This window comes from Pristis pectinata, chromosome 11 (assembly GCF_009764475.1).
Source record: "Pristis pectinata isolate sPriPec2 chromosome 11, sPriPec2.1.pri, whole genome shotgun sequence".
Taxonomy (NCBI): domain Eukaryota; kingdom Metazoa; phylum Chordata; class Chondrichthyes; order Rhinopristiformes; family Pristidae; genus Pristis; species Pristis pectinata.
In genome coordinates, this window is record NC_067415.1 from 2213401 (window position 1) to 2232397 (window position 18997).

General features: G+C 50.6%; 1 protein-coding gene across 1 annotated transcript; it reads right to left on the reverse strand.

Annotated features, from left to right (window-relative positions):
• Positions 1 to 302: 302 nt before the first annotated feature.
• Positions 303 to 18602, reverse strand: lamtor1 (late endosomal/lysosomal adaptor, MAPK and MTOR activator 1). The gene is made up of 5 exons (XM_052026313.1): positions 18479 to 18602; positions 8636 to 8787; positions 5947 to 6024; positions 5026 to 5149; positions 303 to 3605 (listed from the first exon to the last, which is right to left on the reverse strand). Exons 1-5 carry the CDS (start codon positions 18518 to 18520, stop codon positions 3516 to 3518), a joined length of 486 nt encoding a protein of 161 aa, XP_051882273.1. The 5' UTR covers positions 18521 to 18602; the 3' UTR covers positions 303 to 3515.
• Between the last annotated feature and the right edge of the window lie 395 nt (positions 18603 to 18997).

The window sequence follows — 18997 nt, forward strand, 5'->3', positions numbered from 1 at the left end:
GGGATAGTTGACATTGCTCCAGCTCCTACAAAGCCCAGGATTTCAGCCAGGTCAGTTGGTATTTAAGCCTGTAAAATAGTATAGGGCAGAGGGAGTTCCACAAATCCAACCAACTGAGATGATCCCACTGCAATTCCCTGCTTCCCAATTGAGCCAGTATCAAGAAAAAACTCACACATGCAGCCAGGAGAACCAGGAACAAGTTAAAAGGTGAGAATATGACATTTTAATCGAGGAATTTCCTAGCTGTGCACCTCTGCAGACTCTCCCCATATGAAGTGTGAGCAGGCAAACAAATCTGATGCGTTTTTGAAGTTTATTTTTTAATCCAGACCAGGTTGAATTCAGCACATCTTTCTCAACTTATGATTCCAAATTGTACCAATTAACTGAAATGAATGTTGCAACATCTGCCACCACCTCCCCACCCCCCAACAAGGTGGCAGAAGTCCTCACCACCTGGCGTTGTGCTGAGTGTCCGCCTAGTGTGCAAAAGCGATTGTCACCTTGTTATACGACTGTGAAATGCATGACAGCCATTCCCAAATCAGTCCCATTCCAGAGACACAGCAAAGGAGAGTCACTGGTCATAAACAGGAGACTCTGCCCTCTGAGCCTCAAGGGACAGATGTCGAAGTCTCCACACCTCTGAATGCAAATTCAGCAGAGACTTGAGCAGATGCAGTGGAGGAAATCGACTGGTGATTAGCTGGACTTCAGAACATCCCAAACCATTTTACAGCCAGTTTAACTGCCTCAAGCACAGTCACTGCTGTAAAGAATGTGTTTTGTGCACAGTCAGACCCCACAAACACTATAATAACCAGATCTCCCTTTAATGTTATTGATGGATAAATATGGGCCACAACACCGAGGGAACGCTGCTCTCTACGTTCAAGTAGTGCTGAAAGTTTTTTTTAAAAAAAACATTCAAACATTCATCCGGGAACAGAGACTCCTAATTCACCATCTCAATCCAAAAGACAAAACGTCCAAACAGTGCCGAGCTCCTTCAGTACTGCACCAGAGCTGCCAGTCGAAAACATGCGCTCAAGTCCCTGGAGTGGGGGTTGAACCTCTGACCTGGGGGGGGGGGGGGGGGGGGGTGGGGGGGGGGGGGGGGAGAGGGAGGGGAAGTGTTGCCGACTGATCCAACAATGACTCGACGGATGCCAATACTTAAAGTGAGAGGCAGGTGCTAGAAGTAACAAGCCACAGGGGCTCAGATCAGCTCAGTCAAATCTGATTTTATTTGGTTAAAAAAAAGAATCATCACACCACTATGAAATTGGTCAAAACAGCAAAGCTGTTCAAAGCACGAGCTGCTGTGTTCTGCACTGACATTACCCACACGGTTTAAATTAAAATACTGGAGAAGGGAGACAAAAACTACAAAAAAAATACAAAGTTTTCCCACCTACCCGGGGGGGGGGGGGGGGGGGCAAGAAAATAAACAGGCAAATCTGATTGAACATTGGAAACAGGCTACTTCTGTGGGTCCATTTTCTGACTGATTCGGGGTGATTTTTGGGCAAGGACCTGTGATCCTTACCCCACGACCCCAGTAGGGAGAGAGCTGACAACTGTACTCCAGTCATCAGGAAGCACTCATGTTGAGGCAGAGTTAAATTGACCGAGCAACGTGCTACACAGCAGAGGGGAAGGTGATTGGTCACTCCACTGACTGGCAAGTGTCCAGCTTGACGGTCAAATTTCACAACTTCCCTCACCCCACAACCCTGGAATATGAAACGTCACTAACGTTTGTGAAGCAAAAGTGCAAGTCAAACTTCACACTCCTTCCCAGGGAACAAGCGTCTCTCAAACTGTTTGTAATTGGATCCCACATCAACGGCAGATTAAAGTATTTGGTTTGAAGACAGACTGTGGAGATTCGAGGGGAAGCGGAAAGCAATTAAAAATTAAACATCAATAACAGTGATCAGCTGTGAAAGGTGAGAAAGTGAAGACCCACATAATTATATTCAACATCGCAGATGTCTTAGGAATCGGGGCTGAGAAACAGGCATTCGTTTCAATTATCTGTGCTGCCCACACCCCCAAGCCAACACCGCACTTTAACCTCTCCAATCCCAAACTGGAGTAAAGTTACACACAAAGGGCCCAGTCAATTAACAAAAACAGTCCATCATTCCTCAGACAGAACCCAGTCACTGGATTGCAGCCTCAGTCCAGTCAACAGTCAAACAAAAGTTAAAAGAAATTACATTAAAACGACACATAATTGCTGGTAGAACTGAAGAGGGAAGTTGATTACTGAGCCATCAAATGTGTAATGGGGGTCGATAAAAACTATTTCACAAGGATATTTTGAAGCAACTAGAGACCGTCCTACAATTTCTGCTCTTTCGATGCAGCTCCAGCTTTGGACCCCATTATTGGTTACAGAACAGGTGGGCAGAGACTGCGGTAACTTTCTCAGACAGCTTTTTACATCAGTGTGTCTGTGGTTATAACCACCAGGACTTCAGCACGGACTGACTGAACCAAGTGACTATTTGAACTACTGAAAAGGTCCGAGTTCAGCTTCCAATTGCCCTTTGACGGCTCGGAAAGGTGTCAGTACAGAGCTCGTTACCTGCACAATGTGGGGGCAGTGATCATACCAGTACTAAATATTACAGCAGTGCATTCAGCTGTGGAAAGCCCTGCTGTTAATTGACACTGTCTTGATACAATCCTGTGTGAGGGATTCAGATTTCAATTCACAGCAGATTTCTCACCTTCACTTACCATCTACAAACATGCACCCCTGAGCCAAGGTAAAACTCACAACCTGACTGAACTTACCCCACACAGAGCAGAGGAAACTTGCATCACAGAGGAGGAGCCTGGCAAATCCTCCTCAAACACACACGGGCTTGCATGCACACACATACAGAAAAGCACACAAGGAGAGGTGGTGACAAGGTAAATCAAAGCAACTCTGCACCAGCGTACCAGTAACCTATGGCAATGCTCATGCAACCCTTCTCCCCCCACCCCACCTCCCCTCCCCTCACACCAGAGGCAAGGGCAAAAAAAAAACAATTGACTCCAAACTATTCACAATTGACACCTCTCAAATCTTCAGAAACAGCCATTGTTAGAATTCAAAAAAGCAAAACAGAAATCAGCAGGGAAATTATGACACTGATACCTCAAGACAGAAAGACCTGTCACAAGGACTAATGAAAGGTTAATTCTGTCTGAAGTGTCTGCTGCTCCTCAGGGTGAACAGACACTCCATTGGTCACTGAACAGCGGAAGAAAACAAAGCCGGACAGCTATATAAAAGCTGTGAAGTGTTTCATAAAGTCTGCCAGTGTCATAAACCACTTAAAGCTCTTACTCAAAAACAAAAGGATGGAGATATACAGAGTTCAAAAATCAGGTGAAGAAGCTTAATTAAAAAAGGTGTGATGTGTGGGCCTGACGCTGGCACGGAAGGTCTACATCTGTGGATAGTTAGTCCCAATGTTAAAGTCTTCGGCAGATGGGATCCGGAGGGGGAATCACGGGATGGCAAACTGCACCACCAGCTCCTTGGCGTCCACTTTGATTTGGGAAAGTGCACTTGATGCATAAGCAGCGATTTTAGAGACCTGGTGAGAGAGAGAAAGAGAAAATCAAGCACTGCTCAGAGGACAAGATCATTGAGAATAGATGGATACCACCCCATCATGTCCAGGGAGAATGGGGATAAGTGTTTGTCTCCCCAGTCACCCTGGAATTCATTGGTTTACTATTGTTGCATGTACCAAGGTGCAGTGAAAAGCTTTTGTCTGTGTGCCGTCCAGACAGATCAGTCCATACACAAGTACATCACAACAGAATGCAGAATAAAAAGTGTCCCAGCTACAGAGAAAGTGCAGTGCAGGCAGACAATAAGGCGCAAGGCCATAACAGGGTAGATTGGGAGATCGAGAGTTCATTTTTAGCGTATGACAGGTCTGTTCAAGAGTCTGATAACAGCGGGATAGAAGCTGTCCTTGAGCCTGGTGGTCCATGTTCTCAAGATGTTGTATCTTCTGCCCAATGGAGTGAGGGGGGAAGAGACTGACGGGATGACCGGGGCGAGGGAGAGAATGATAGGGGAGGGAGGGGTCCTTGATTGTGTTGGCTGCTTTTCCAAGGCAGCAGGAAGTGTAGACAGAGTGAATTTTAGGCACAGGGTTTACATTGGCTAACTATTCTACACACCTGTTAAAAGTCTCCTACTGCAGTCAGAAGACTTTGCTACAGTTTAGTCATGAGCAAACTTTGGGTAAATGAAGATCACAGGTGACATGTGGTCAATGGTCAATATTCACCCATTACTTGTTCTTCTCCTGAGTGGTGATCCAGGCGACTGAGGATCAGAGGTCACTTGTCCAGGTCTGTGAACCCAAAGTGGTAAGTGTGCAGGCTGTGATTACCGCCCACTGGAGCCCTGCCTCGAGGGGGTGTGGAGGGAGGCAGGGCAAGGCAATCCAACTGGAGCCCACACACTTTCCTCACATTTGCTCTTTAATGCTGCTGCCAAACCAACTGCCCCACCACAAAACACTGTCTACACCCAGCACCTCCTCCTGTGTTCAAGCACAGTGAAGCATGGGTACCCGTAACACTGATCTCCCCACATACCAGGCACGTTCTGTAGTCAGGCCAAGTCTCGTACATCAAGAGCAACTCAGAGCAGCTGAAGGCCACCTTAGACACCCCACTCCAGTTCCCCTCCCCCCACGGGGAGCATGCTTCATGCCCCAACCTTGCGGGGCTTGAACAACAATGAACTCCAGCTCTCCCTCCGTCCCACACCCCTCCCCCCAACACCACAACCACCTCCTGCAGACCCCCCCCCACCCCCCCGAGACAGTTACACCAGCACAGTCGGTGGCTCCTCTGCTTCCACCGAGTTCTGTCAACTTCAGGAACGGAAAAGTGGGGCTTATTCCATCTGGATGAAACACACACACCGACAACCCTCCACCCGTGCACCCCACCCACGCACCACAGGTACCAGTGAGTAGTGATGCCACATACCTGCTGAATGTCTGAATAGGGCACAGGGTCACTTGCCAACACCTGGTGCGGCTGGCTGGTCAACGCAGGCAGGGAGGTCGCTCGTTTGCACTGTGTCGAACCACTGATCATCGCTAACCTCGTACTGGCAAAACATGGCACAGAGTTAAAACCCGGCACGGCACAGGGCCGCGCACCTGTACCGGAGCTGCCAAATACCTCAACCTTTTGTCTTCCCCACAGAAATACAAATGTATGGTGTCAAGCTCAAGGTTTTAATGAAACTTACTACAGCACAGGCCATTCGGCCTGCTGGATTAACACGGGCTCCTAGCACAGCAATCCCATCAGTCCCATTCCCCCCTCTCTCCCACATCGGCCCATCAACAGCCCTGACACCTACCTACACAGGAGACAACTTACAGCAGCCAATAACTACCAGCACGTTGGGACGTGGGAGGAAACCGGAGCACCTGGGGGAAGCCACGCGGTCACAGGGAGAACGTACCAACTCCACACAGACAGCGCCGGAGGGTGGGATCGAACCGGGGTCGCTGGAGCCGAGAGGCAGCGGCACTACCTGCTGCACCACCGTGTCACTCAAAGGACGAGGGTGTCCATGGGAACGCCAGTGTTGGGTGGCAGTGCAGGTGAGACTGCGGTCACTGGGACCACACTTGGCACTGCCCACAGAGTGGTGAGACTTCACGGTCCCGGGCCCTGAACATGTGCAGGTACACACCCCACGGGCTCGTTCCTGCAACCATTTCTTTCGTTCCTTCAACGACCTTCAAAGCCCCGTCACTCTGGGCCGAGATCGCGAACAAACCTCCCCTCGCACTCACCAGAGCCAGCGACCGGGCTGACCCTGGCCGCTCGTTGGATCTTCCCGTGCGCCGACTGGGGGAGATGTTTCCCTCAGGATCAGGCGGCGGGCCTCACCTGTACTGACGCGCTCGATCCATGTACTCGTGCTGCTCCATGCCCTGCGAATCTGCAGCCGACACGTCGATGATGTTACTGGGGAGGGAATGGGCCAGCTCGTTAGTCACCTGCAACGCGGAGCGTCACCGCCTGACGCATCAAATGATCATATTGTCCCCGCCTTCACGTGTCCAGCGGACGGGGGGTGGGAGTGGTTACTGCAGATGACAGCAGAAGCGCACGGGTGGTGACCACCGAAAGAACCAGTGGTCTCATCCACACACGGGCACAAGGGGAGAACAATACCTCTGACCCGTACCCTGGGACATGGGTAACCGCAGCAGTGAGAGAATCCACATCACAGCCTCCTCAGCCCTGGGGCAGCCTACAGACAGCTCTGTTACTCCTCTCCCTCACCCCTTGGCCCAGCTTAGACCAGAAGAAATTGAGTCATAGAGCAATACAGCACGGATACAGGCCCTTCGGCCCAACCAGTCCATGCCGACCACGGTGCCCACCCAGCTAGTCCCAATTTCCTGTGTTCGGCCCATATCCCTCCAAGCCCCACCCCTCCATGTACCTATCCAAGTGCTTCTTAAATGATACTGTTGTACCTGCCTCACCCACTTCCCCTGGCAGCTCGTTCCATATACTCACCACCCTCTGCGTGAAAAAGTTGTCCCTCAGGTCCCCTTTAAATCTTTACCCTCTCACCCTAAACCTATACCCCCTAGTTCTGGACTCCCCTACCCTGGGGTAAGCACTGTTACTGTCCACCTTGTCTGTGCCTCTCATCATTTTAAATACCTCTAAGGTTGCGCCTCATTCTACGTTCCAAGGAATAAAGGAATATAGAAGCAGAATTAGGCCATTCAGCCCATCGAGTCTGCTCCACCATTCAATCACGGCTGATTCTTTTCCCCCCAACATTCTCTCGCCTTCTCCCAGTAAACCCACTCACCAATCAAAAACCTATCAATCCCTTAAACACACCCAATGACTTGGCCTCCACAGCCGTTTGTGGCAATGAATTCCACAGATTCACCGCCCTCTGGCTGAAGAAATTCCTCCTCATCTCAGTTCCAAAGGGACATCCCTTTATTCTGAGGCTGTGCCCTCTGGTCCTGGACTCTGATGGGAACATCCTCTCCACATCCACTCTGTCCAGGCCTTTCAGTACTCAATAGGTTTCAATGAGATCCCCCCTCATCCTTCTGAACTACATCGAGTACAGGCCCAGAGATGTCAAACGCTCCTCATATGTTAAGCCTTTCATTCCCAGGATCATTCTTGTGAATCTCCTCTGGACCCTCTCCAGGGCCAGCACGTTCTTCCTTAGATACGGGGCCCAAAATTGTTCACAACATTGTCCCAAATGTCACCTCTGCCACTCACCAGGACAAAGAGGAAATTAACTGGTGTCTGGTCGGCAAACTGGGGGAAGGATAGTTTGTGATACATCGTGAGTCCATTGTAACAGTGTCAGCTCTTTGACAGATTCCGTGAACACTCCCACTCACTCTCTCCCCACACCCTTGAATTCTTCTACTTCACAACTTTCCCAGTTCCCATTTGGAAGATCCTGTCGAATCTGCTTCCACTGCCCTGACTGAGAGCAGTTTCTGGATCACACAACGCACTGCTTAAAATATTTCCCCACCTCTTTTCCGGTTCACAAACTTGGGCCTAATGAACAACAAGGTACTTATATAACATGGTGCCTTAAGATGCAGGGACACAAGTGAAGGCAGGGCACTGGGAGTGAGTCCAACCGACTGCTGTCCTGTACACAACGAATGGGCCAGTGGTCGATTCACGCGCTGCTCAGAAAGAAATATCTTTGTGTGCAGGTGGGCTGCTTGTACAGGGAACTGACTGGGAGAAAGCACAGCAGGTACCAGCCACACAGGAACAACACGATACTACTAAATAGACTCCTGGGCCCAACACATTGATGCAATCATGAAGGCAGCACACCAGTGGCTCTACTTCGTTAGGAGTTTGAGGGGATTCTGTACATCACTGAAGACTCTTACAAATGTCTACAGATGTACAGTGGAGAGCATTCTGGCTGGTTGCATCACCGCCTGGTATGCAGGCTCCAATGCACAGGATCGAAAGAGGCTGCAGAGGGTTGTAGACTCAGCCAGATCCATCACGGGCACAACCCTCCCCACCATTGAGGATATCTTCAAGAGGTGGTGCCTCAAGAAGGCGGCATCCATCACTGAGGACCCTCACTACCCGGGACATGCCGTCTTCTCGTTACTACCATCAGGGAGGAGGTACAGGAGTCTGATGACGCACACTCAATGATACAGGAACAGCTTCTTCCCCTCCACCATCAGATTTCTGAACGTTCCACAAACATTTCCTCATTATTCCTTTTATTTTGCACTATTTTGTAATTTTAATGTCTGGCACTGTACTGCTGCCACAAACAATCATAAGTCAGTGATAATAAATGTGATTCTGATTCTCTGCTTGCGGCTGATGCTTGCACCCTTGCTAGCACAAGTCTACAACCCTGCTTGCAGGCAGGAGCCAGGGGCAATATTCCTTCTCCCACTGCCTCAGCTGGAACCAAGTGTTGGCTCCCAGGAGTGGCTGGGCCACCACCTGCCCACTCCCTCTCTATACCAGGCCCTACCACCGTGTCCGCCCCACTCCCCACCCTCCCCCCCCACCCCCCCCAGCAGCTACTCACTGAGCTGTTTTGGTGAGGATAGTGTTCAGTAGAGCTTGCTCATCCGGAAACCGGGATGAAGGAATACTGGAGTAGGTGTGGTCAGCTGCCCCCGATGATTTACTTGGCGGGTTGCTCACTGGGATTAGCAGTGGCTTTCCTTCCTCACGGTCCTGGGGAGGGAAGAGAAAGCATCCTAAGCACTACGCTTACACCCACAGATTCCCACACAACACTGCTGTCTGCTGTCACAAGCAGCCCAAATGAAGTCTGACCCCAGGCTCCCTGCCCCCCAACCCATAGTCTCCCCTCACTGACCTACCTCATCTCCAATCTTGCTTAAACCACTGTTCTTCTCAGGCTTAGAGTTATGAAGATGGATAAGATTTCTTTATTAGTCACATGTACATCGAAACACACAGTGAAATGCATCTTTCGCATAGAGTGTTCTGGGGGCAGCCCGCAAGTGTCGCCACGCTTCCGGCGCCAACACAGCATGCCCACAACTTCCTAACCCATACGTCTTTGGAATGTGGGAGGAAACCAGAGCACCCGGAGGAAACACATGCAGACACGGGGAGAACGTACAAACTCCTTACGGGCGGCAGCCGGAATTGAACCCGGGTCACTGGCGCTGTAAAGTGTTACGCTAACCGCTGCACTGCCGTGCCTGCCCCCACTACACTACTGTGCCTGATGGGTTACAAAGTCAGGGATCGATACCCTGAAATTTCAGAGGTTATTGAAGCTCTAGAAGGAGGTAATCTAGACAATTAAACGACTTGATAATGAAGAGATTCTTTCCTCCAGTTTTGGGTTTGGAGGCGACCCAGGGGGTCCAGAACAAAGAGGCCTAACTCTCAAGAAGCTGGACTTCTCACACAGCGCAGGGAAACCCTGCTCCTGAACTCCAGCGTCGAGTATTTTTGATATTTGCAGCCAGCATGAAATTTGGGTGTTGAGTAAAGAGTGGAGATATTAATAGACTTCAGGAGGAAACAGACAGGCCGGTGCAGCAGGCAGCTGTAACTTTACACCCGTATGAAGTGATGTACATCAACAGGTACAATATTGAGGAGGGTACAGGAACAGATCTACAGAAGTGGTGGGACAAATTCAGAAGTTACTGCATTTTAAGGCTTTATAAACAGACTATAAAAACCAAGAGATTATGCAAAGCTTTTGCAAATCTCTGTTCAGCCCCACCTGAAGTACTTGGTCCAAAACTGGGCATCGTGCTTTAAGCAAGGCAATGGAGCATTGGGGGGTACAGAAGACCTGCTGCAATGGGCTCAAGAAACAGGACTTCACAGAGTGGAGAAGCTGGGGTCATTCACAGACCAGGGAAAGCTAGTTCGATAGAAATGGGGAGAATCACATTAAACTAAGGTCTCATTGCTCGTCTCAATAAAATACCATAATAGTCTCCCGTAGAAAGATAGAATGATTAATCTCCAAATCCTGCAGCCATAGGATTAACCCTCAAGCACGTACCTCAATTACCTGGGCACCTGATGAACGTGGGATTTACCACTTTAAATACTTCATTAGCTTCAAGGTGTTTTGGGATATGCTTAAGTTAAGAAAGGTACTATAACATGTCAAGATGTATCTGAGCTCAAAAGAAAAACAAGCCAATCAATTTTACTCAACAAGTAGAGTAAATTCACTACACTGGTTTGGTACCAGATTTGTACAAGAAACGGGACTCATTGTCTGAAAAACTAACCCATCAGGAGTGAGATCAGCCTCTGTACGCAGCAAGACACAATGAGCTTTGTTTGCCAACAGACCAGGTTAACTCATTTTACTTTGACACTTAACAGGAACCATTTATCCACCAGAGAACCAGGGACACAGTACAGGCCAGGTCACAAAGACCCGACCTACGGACACCTGTACGTACCAACAAACAGCCACAATATTAAATTCAAAAGTCCGACGTATGTACAAAGAGCAGAGCTAGTTTCCTCTCTCTCCCCACTTTCAGTTATTGTTCTTTCAAATCATTCTCATGTGTTTTTGATGCCAGTGATAGGAAGCGGGAGGGGAGGGGACAATTACGGTTTAAGAGATTTGGGCAGGTACACGGATAGGAAAAGTTGAGGGGGATATGGGCGAAACGCAGGCAGATGGACCAGCTCAGCCAGGTAACTTGGTCAGCATGGACGATTTGGGCTGAACATCCTGTTTCTATGCCGTATAACTATGACTTTATACAATACTGAGGCATGGTTACCACATCCAGTGATTGTGTATTTTGACTCATGAACAGAATCGACTGAAGGACGTCTGTAAGAACAGAACCCATTTGTTACCAAAGGACGGCTTGTGTTCAGCCCCAGGGACCGGGAAGAATTCTCACTGCCGCATTCTCCTCACACTGTAGGACAGATCAGATGCTGCAGACAGCTCACCGCACCCCCATCTCCTAACTCAATCCCGGAGCACTCTCTCAGAGACAGAACACAGGGACCAGTTCAATCCCGACCTCCAGTGTTGCACACTCTCCTGTCACTGCATGGTTTGAGCTCTCTCTCTGACTCTATCCCAAAGACACGTGGGTTTGTGGGTTAAATGTCCACTGATGGGAATGTGGGGAGAATAAAATGGTTTTAAAAAGGGTGCTCAATGGTTCACACGGACTCAGTGGGCCTCAGGGCCTGTTTCCATGCAGTATCTTTCTTCGACGATGTGACCTGTCAGGAACTACTCCGGTGATGTGAAATGGCAGACTTAGTCTTTACTCCTTGGAACGTAGGAGAATGAGGGATGACCTTATAGAAGTGTTTAGAATTATGAGAGGCATAGATAAAGTGGACGGTAACAGTCTTTTCCCCAGGGTAGGGGAGTCCAAAACTGAGGGGAATAGGTTTAGGGTGAGAGGGGAAAGATTTAAAAGGGACCTGAGGGGCAACATTTTCACGCAGAAGGTGGTGAGTGTATGGAACGAGCTGCCAGAGGAAGTGGGTGAGGCAGGTACAACAGTGTCATTTACGAAGCACTTGGATAGGTACATGGAGGGGTGGGGCTTGCAGGGATATGGGCCGAACGCAGGGAATTGGAACTAGCTGGGTGGGCACCGTGGTCGGCATGGACTGGTTGGGCCAAAGGGCCTGTGTCTGTGCTGTATCGCTCTGTGACAGACAGGTGTTCTTATTTGCTGGGAAACAAAATCCACAGGTCACAAATATCAACAGGGGTGTGATAAATCCAGTTACGAACTTGAGAAAGACTCAAGAGCCTGCCAATGCCAGAATCTGCAGCAATGAACAAGCTGCTGGAGGAACTCAGTGGGTCCAACAGCAGATCTGAAAAACTTCTTTAACCAGAGACAAGGGAGAATGTGGGACTTGCTCCCACAGGGAGTGGCTGAGACGGGTTTGAGGGGAAGCTGGGTGAACACACGAGGGAGGAAAGAGTGTGGGGGAGGGGGGGGAATGGCAAGAACTGGTGCACATTTCTGTGGACCAGAAATACTGGCATGGGGTAGAGGGGCTGAATGGCCTGTTACGTGAATATACTGAATGCAGCTCAAAGCCCTGATCCCAGAGGAAAACACAACAGAAAACGACATCAACATATTTTCACAGAGGCAGCAAACAAAATTTGACGCTAGGGTCATTTGTTTGAGACGTTCACGTACATCTGAGAAGAGATGGAGAGATGGAGAGATTGAGACAGGAAATTCCAGAGCTCTAAGGCAAGGCACAGCAGCCATAACTGCAGCAATTAAAATCAGGGAATATCAAGAGGCCAGAATTGGAGAGCAGAGGTGTGAGAGAGCCAGAGCTGGAGGTTTCAGTGGCAGCAAAAGGTGAAGCTATGGGAGAATTTGGAAACCAGGATGAGGTTTTTCAAAGTGAGGTCTTGTTGAGTGGAGGTTAAATTAGGTCAACACACAATGGATAGAAAGGGCTTGGTGAGGGGTTGGACATGAGCAGCAAACCTTTGGAGGAAAGGCGCAGAATGTGAGGCCACCCAGGTCAGTGGTAGAAGAGTCAGGTCCGATGGCAGCAACAACGAAGGCCTCAGCAAATCCAAGGCACGTCGGAGCGAGTGATGGGGCAAGTTTGGCAGTATGGGGGGGAAGTTGGGGGGGTGCGCAGTAGATATTCTGACAGAAGCTCAGGAGCATACGTACTGAAGCTGCAAACTGACCAGATCAGATCCAGACACCAGTCACAGAGAGGGATGGAATCAGGGGCCAGGAAAACACGCATGGGGGACAAAGGCCAAATGTTGGAGATGGTGGAGGGACGGTGAGGTGGGCCTGGCCAAGACCAGCTCCCCCGTGAAAACGATGCTTCTTTCAGGCAATATTGTGAGGGGCAGCAGTCTGATGGGAGAGGAGGTGCACACACATGCTTCCCGAGGGGACCTCATGGAAGGTAGGAACCAAGAATAAAAGCCACTGCTGGTGACTGTCTGGATGCAAGTGTCTCCAGAGAGTCAGAGTGGGTCAGTAACTGGACTGGTAGCCAGAAGCCAGACTACTGCTTCTGAGGGACTAGTTCAAATCCCATAACTAGTAGAGGGGCTGAATGTCCTTTTATGTGATCGATACATTGAAGGCAGTTCGAAGTCCTGATCCCAGAAGAACCCACTTATAACAGAAAACAACATCAACACACTTTCACAGAAGCAGCAAACAAAACTTGATATTAGGGTCAGCCGATGACCTCAAGTTTTTATGAGAGACATTCATGTGCATCTTAGAGGAAGAGCTCAAGAGATGGAGAGGTTGAGACGGGAAATTCCAGAGCTTTCCCAAGCAACTGAGAAGATAAAGCAATTAAAATTAAACAGTGTCGTGGTCAGTCCTACTAATTATTCTCATCCCTCCAAGAGATGGAAGATGGAATTGAGGGCTGTGGGGCCAAGTTTGCGGATGATACAAAGGTAGGTGGAGGGGCAGGTAGTATTGAGGAAGCAGGGAGTCTGCAGAAGGACTTGGACAGGTTGGGAGAATGGGGGAGAGAAGTTGCAGATGGAATACAGCGCAGGGAAGTGTACGGTCACGCACTCTGGTAGAAGGAATAAAGACGTAGACTATTTTCTAAATGGGGAGCGAATTCAGAAATCAGAGGTGCGAAGGGACTTGGGAGTCCGAGTGCAGGATTCCCTGAAGGTTAACTTGCAGGTTGAGTCGGCAGTAAGGAAGGCAAATGCAATGTTGGCATTCATTTCAAGATGACTGGAATATAAAAGCAAGGATGTAATGCTGAGGTTGACAGGTTCTCGATTAGTGAGGGCGTCAAAGGTTACGGGGAGAAGGCAGGAGAATGGGGTTGAGAAGGAAAAATAAATCAGCCATGATCGAACTGCCTAATCTTCTCCTGTGTCTCATGGTCCTAGTTTGACCACTGTAACTGCAGAACTACAGCAATACAGTCGACTGGAGAAGTGGGCCAAGGAATGCCAGGTGGAATTTAACTCGGACCAGTGAAAAGGGTTACATTTTGGGAAATTAAACCAGGGCAGGGCTTGCACAGAAAATGGCAGAGCCCTGGAGAGTGTTGTTGAACAGAGAGCCCCGGGGTACATAGTCCCCTGAGAGTGGAGACACAGGAAGACAGTGGGGAAGATGGCAAACAGCACACTTGCCTCATGGGTCGGGACACCGAATACAAGATTTGGGACGTCACGTTACGGCTGTGCAAACCACACTTGGACTACTGAGCGCAGTTCTGGTCACCTACCTATTGGAAGGATGTCAACAAGCAGGAAAGGGTGAATAAAGGATTAACGTGGATGTTGCCAGGGCTGGAGGGCTGGATACGCTGGGACGGTTTTCCCTGGAGCAAAAGAGACTGAGGTTTATAAAATCATGTGGAGAAGTGTGAGGTGGTACACTTTGGAAGGACAAACCCCAAGGCGGAGTACAAGGTAAATGGCAGGATTCTGGGCAGTGTGGAGGAGCAGAGGGATCTGGGGGTTCATATCCACAGATCACTGAAAGTCGCCTCACAGGTGGATAGGGTAGTTAAGAAAGCTTATGGGATGTTAGCTTTCATAAGTCGTGGGATCGAATTTAAGAGCCGCGAGGTAATGATGCAGCTTTACAAAACTCTGGTTAGACCATACTTAAGAGTACTGTGTCCAGTTCTGGTCGCCTCATTATAGGAAGGATGTGGAAGCGTTGCAAAGGGTGCAGAGGAGATTTACCAGGATGCTGCCTGGATTAGAGAGTATGGATTATGAGGAGAGACTAAGGGAGCTAGGGCTTTACTCATTGGAGAGGAGGAGGATGAGGGGAGACGTGATAGCGGTGCACAAAATATTAAGAGGAATAGATAGAGTGGACAGCCAGTGCCCCTTTCCCAGGGCACCAATGCTCAATACAAGAGGGCATGGCTTTAAAGTAATGGGTGGGAAGTTCAAGGGAGATATCAGAGGAAGGTTTTTTTTACCCAGAGAGTGGTTGGGGCATGGAATGCGCTGCCTGGGGCTGTGGTGGAGGCAGGTACATTGGTCAAATTCAAGAGATTGTTAGATAAGCATATGGAGGAATTTAAAACAGGGGGATATGTGGGAGGAAGGGGTTAGATAGTCTTAGGTGAGGTTTAAAGGTTGGCACAACACAGTGGGCCTAAGGTCCTGTATTGTTCTATGGTATACAAGATGAGTGTTTCTGCCTCTAAACCAAGAGGGCACAGGTTTAAGGTGAGAGGGGAAAGATTTAAAAGGGACCCAAGGGGCAACCTTTCCATGCAGATGGTGGTGGGTGTGTGGAATGAGCTGCCAGAGGCAGGTACAATTATAATGTTTAAAAGACACTTGGACAGGTCCATGTATTGGAAAGGTTTAGAGGGATTTGGGCATAACACAGGCAAATTGGACTGGCTCAGGTAGGTAACTTGGTCGGTACGGGCATTGGGCCTGTTTCCGCGGTGTGTGACTCTGTGATTCTTGCCTGTTCTCCAATAAGGGCTGGGGGACAAGTACAACTCACGTCAGCTTGCCAGCAACATTCAGATCTCTTAAATGATTGAAACTAAAACCGAGAAGTGCAGCTCCCAACAACTGGATTGGTGGGAGGAGGGCAGAACATTTTTAATCACAATCATTCAGGGTATCAGCTGTAATTTTGATGCGAGTTATTTCAGTATTTACAGCAGGGGAATTAATTACAGGGCAAAAATCAAAAGAAAACCTGTGGATCTAAAAATCTAACAAACTGCTGGAAATACTCAACAGGTCAGGCAGCATCTGTGGGAGAGAGACAGTTAACGTTTCAGGTCCAATGGCCTTCATTGCTGGGAAGGAGACAAGAGTGCAGGGAAGGTGGGGGAGGGGAATGTCTGATAAGATGAAGGCATGATGACCATAGAGATAAGCTGTAAACAATGTTATCTGGTCAATGAGTGAATGGGAACGGTTAAAGAGGGGGAACACAGACAGGGGGAGGTGGGGCTTGTGATATGCAGAGCACAAAGACATCCCCAGCAGGTCAAGGGGGAGGATCTTCAACCTGAAATATTAACTCTATTTCTTGTCCCACAGATGTGGCCTGACTTGCTGAATATTTCCAGCATTTACTGTTTTTAATATTGGTTGCAGGGCTTCTGATTTGAAATTGTTAAAAAAAATGGTTTGTGAAAAATTACTTTTTCTAATCTGAACCCACGTTCCAGCCTCTTCCAATATCAAACAACATATCAATGAACCTCCCCCCACATGTACACTGATTAGGGGGAAGGCAAGATTACTTCACCAAAGTCCCTTGAACAGATGGAGACAACTGTCACACTGCAATCTTGCAGAGTGAGCACTTCATTACAGCAGAGCAAAAGAACCAATTTAAACACACTGCAGTCCAGGTTTCCCTAGTATAGGAAATGTTCAGCTCCTTCCTCAGTGGAAACACAAGGAACTGGTACATTGACATGACTTTTAGAACATGCAACAGTACAGCACTGGACAGCCATTTGGCCCACGATGTTGTGCTGATCTTGATGCCAAATTTATACTAAATGTCCTCCTGTGTAATCATCCACATCCCTCCATTCCCTCATATTCATGTGTCTGTCTAAAAGCCTCTAACTCCACCAAACTGCCTGCGTCCACCACCACTCCAGTAACCCAATCCAGACACCTACCACTCTGGGTAAAAAAAACTTGACCCTCACAGTCGCCTTCTCCCCTCCCTCCCCCCAACCTTAAAGGCATGTCCTCTAGTATTTGACATTTCTACCCTGGGGAACAGGGTCAGTCTGTCTACCCTATCTCTGCCCCTCATGATTTTAAAAACCTCTATCAGGTCTCCCCTCAGTCTCTGACATTCCAGGGAGAACAACCAAGTTTGCCCAACCTTTCCTTATAGCTCGTACCCTCTAATCCAGGCAGCAGTTAAGAGGCAAAAATATGATTGAACCAAAAGGCCACACAACAACCAACCAATACAACTTCATTAATTCAGCGAAACATCCTAAGATAAGGAATAAGATAAAATTAAAGGCAGGGTCAAGTAAAGAGAAATTGCAAAGATGACCCAAGGCTTAAGAGACGTTGTTTAAGAAATGACATAAAGGTGGGTCATTCCAAAGCTCAGGCAGGCGAAGCCATGGCCAAAGGCAGAGGAAGTCTGAGGATAATCAATTTACTTCCCTTTCACCATGTCACCCTCTGGCCCCTCTCTCCCCCAACCCAAGTTCAGGGGTCACCAAACACCCACCTCCGCCAGTCAGGGGGGGAAAGGTTCAAACTCTCTGAAAGGGAAAATGTTTTGGGATTCAGGTTAATTAGTGTAAAATTACACTGTGGGAAATGGACTCTGGAAGGGGTCAAAGTCCAGGGGGCTGAGGGAGGAGTGGGTGGGTACGGGTAGGGGCCCCGAGGGTGGGGCAGAGGTCCTGAGGGGTGGGGGGGTGCCGAGTGGAGAAGGATGGGGGTTGAGGGCTGAAGGAAGGGGAGGTCTGAGGGAGGGGTAGGGAGGGGTGGGGAGGGGGCGGCTGCCAGAGGAGTGAGGTCTGAGGAAGGAGTGTCGTCTGGGGAGGGGCTGGGGGGGGGGAGGAGGAGGAGAGAGGGGAGGAGGGGGGGGGAGGAGGAGGAGAGAGGGGAGGAGGGGGGGGAGGAGGAGGGGGGGAGGGAGGGGAGGGAGGGGGGGGAGGAGGGGGGAGGGGGGGGAGGAGGGGGAGGGAGGGGGGCAGGAGGGGAGGGGAGGAGGGGGAGGGTGTCTGGGGAGGGGGGGTGGTGGGGGGGGTGAGGGGTGGTGGGGAGGGGAGGGGTGGTGGGGAGTGAGGGGGAGGGTGAGGGGTGAGCGGTGAAGGGTGGGGGGAGGGTGAGGGGTGAGGGGGTGGGGAGGGTGAGGGGTGAAGGGGTGGTGGGGAGGGGTGAGGGGGAGGGGTGAGGGTGAGGGGTGGTGGGGAGGTGGGTGTGGGGTGGGAGGGGGGAGGGTGGGGGGGAAGGGTGGTGGGGAGGGTGAGGGGAAGGGTGGTGGGGAGGGGTGAGGGGTGAGGGTGAAGGGTGGTGGGGAGGGGTGAGGGGGGGGGGGGGGGGAGGGGAGGGGTGGGGGGGGGGGGGGGGGGGTGAGGGGTGGGGTGAGGGGTGAGGGTGGGGGGAGGGGGGGTGAAGGGTGTGGGAGGGTGGGGGTGGTGTGGGGGGTGAGGGGTGAGGGGGGGGGTGGGGGGGTGAGGGGGGGGGGTGGGGGGGGGAGGGGTGAGGGTGTGGGGTGAGGGGTGTCTGTGGGAGGTTTGACCGGTGGGGGTTGATCCCAGAACCTGTCGCGGAGGGCAGCGGGCGGCCGAGCCCGGGGCCTGTCCGGGAGTGGGGGGAACCCCTCAGCCCAGCGCCCCCAGCCCACCTGCCACCTGCCAGCTGCCAGCTGCCCCGGCCCCGGCCCCGGCCCCGGCCCCGACCCACCTGCTCGCTGCCGCCGCCCTCGCTGCTGTAACAACAGCCCATGTCGGTAACGCGAGCGGCGCCGCCGCGGCCTCCTCACAGCGTCACCTGACCCACGCCGGCGGTACCGCCCCCAACTTCCGGCGGTGCCCTGCCAATCAAACGCCGGGCGCCCTGACCTCAGCCCCGCCGCCTGCCAATCACTCGCCGCACCGCCCACATCCCGCCCGTTTCCGGTCTGTCCGGACCGCACCCACCTTCGATCGCGGGCTGACGTCACTGCCGCCTCTCCCCGTCAATCAACCGCCCGACTCTGAGACCAATCTGCCGCGCATGCGCAGATCTCTCCCCTGTAATATTCCAAGTTTTTGTGAATTCCTGATGTGCAATTCCCTGTTAAATTCCCCACAGACACAACTTCTTCTGCAAAATACAAAACAGCGTCCAAATGCAAAAGGATGCAGGTGTTGAAACAAAAATAGAGGGTGCAGGAAAGACTTAGCAGGTCAGGCAGCATCTGTGGAGGAAAGGTCTCCTCGT

What these genes read in the sequence shown, in the direction of transcription:
- lamtor1 (XM_052026313.1), bottom strand. Translation starts at nt 18,520, where the DNA reads ATGGGCTGTTGTTACAGCAGCGAGGGCGGCGGCAGCGAGCAG. An exon ending in GATCGAGCGCGTCAGTACAG is followed by an intron (nt 5,150 to 5,946) that starts GTGAGGCCCGCC and finishes ATGTTTTGCCAG; the next exon opens with TACGAGGTTAGCGATGATCA. An exon ending in CCTATTCAGACATTCAGCAG is followed by an intron (nt 3,606 to 5,025) that starts GTATGTGGCATC and finishes CTCTCTCACCAG; the next exon opens with GTCTCTAAAATCGCTGCTTA.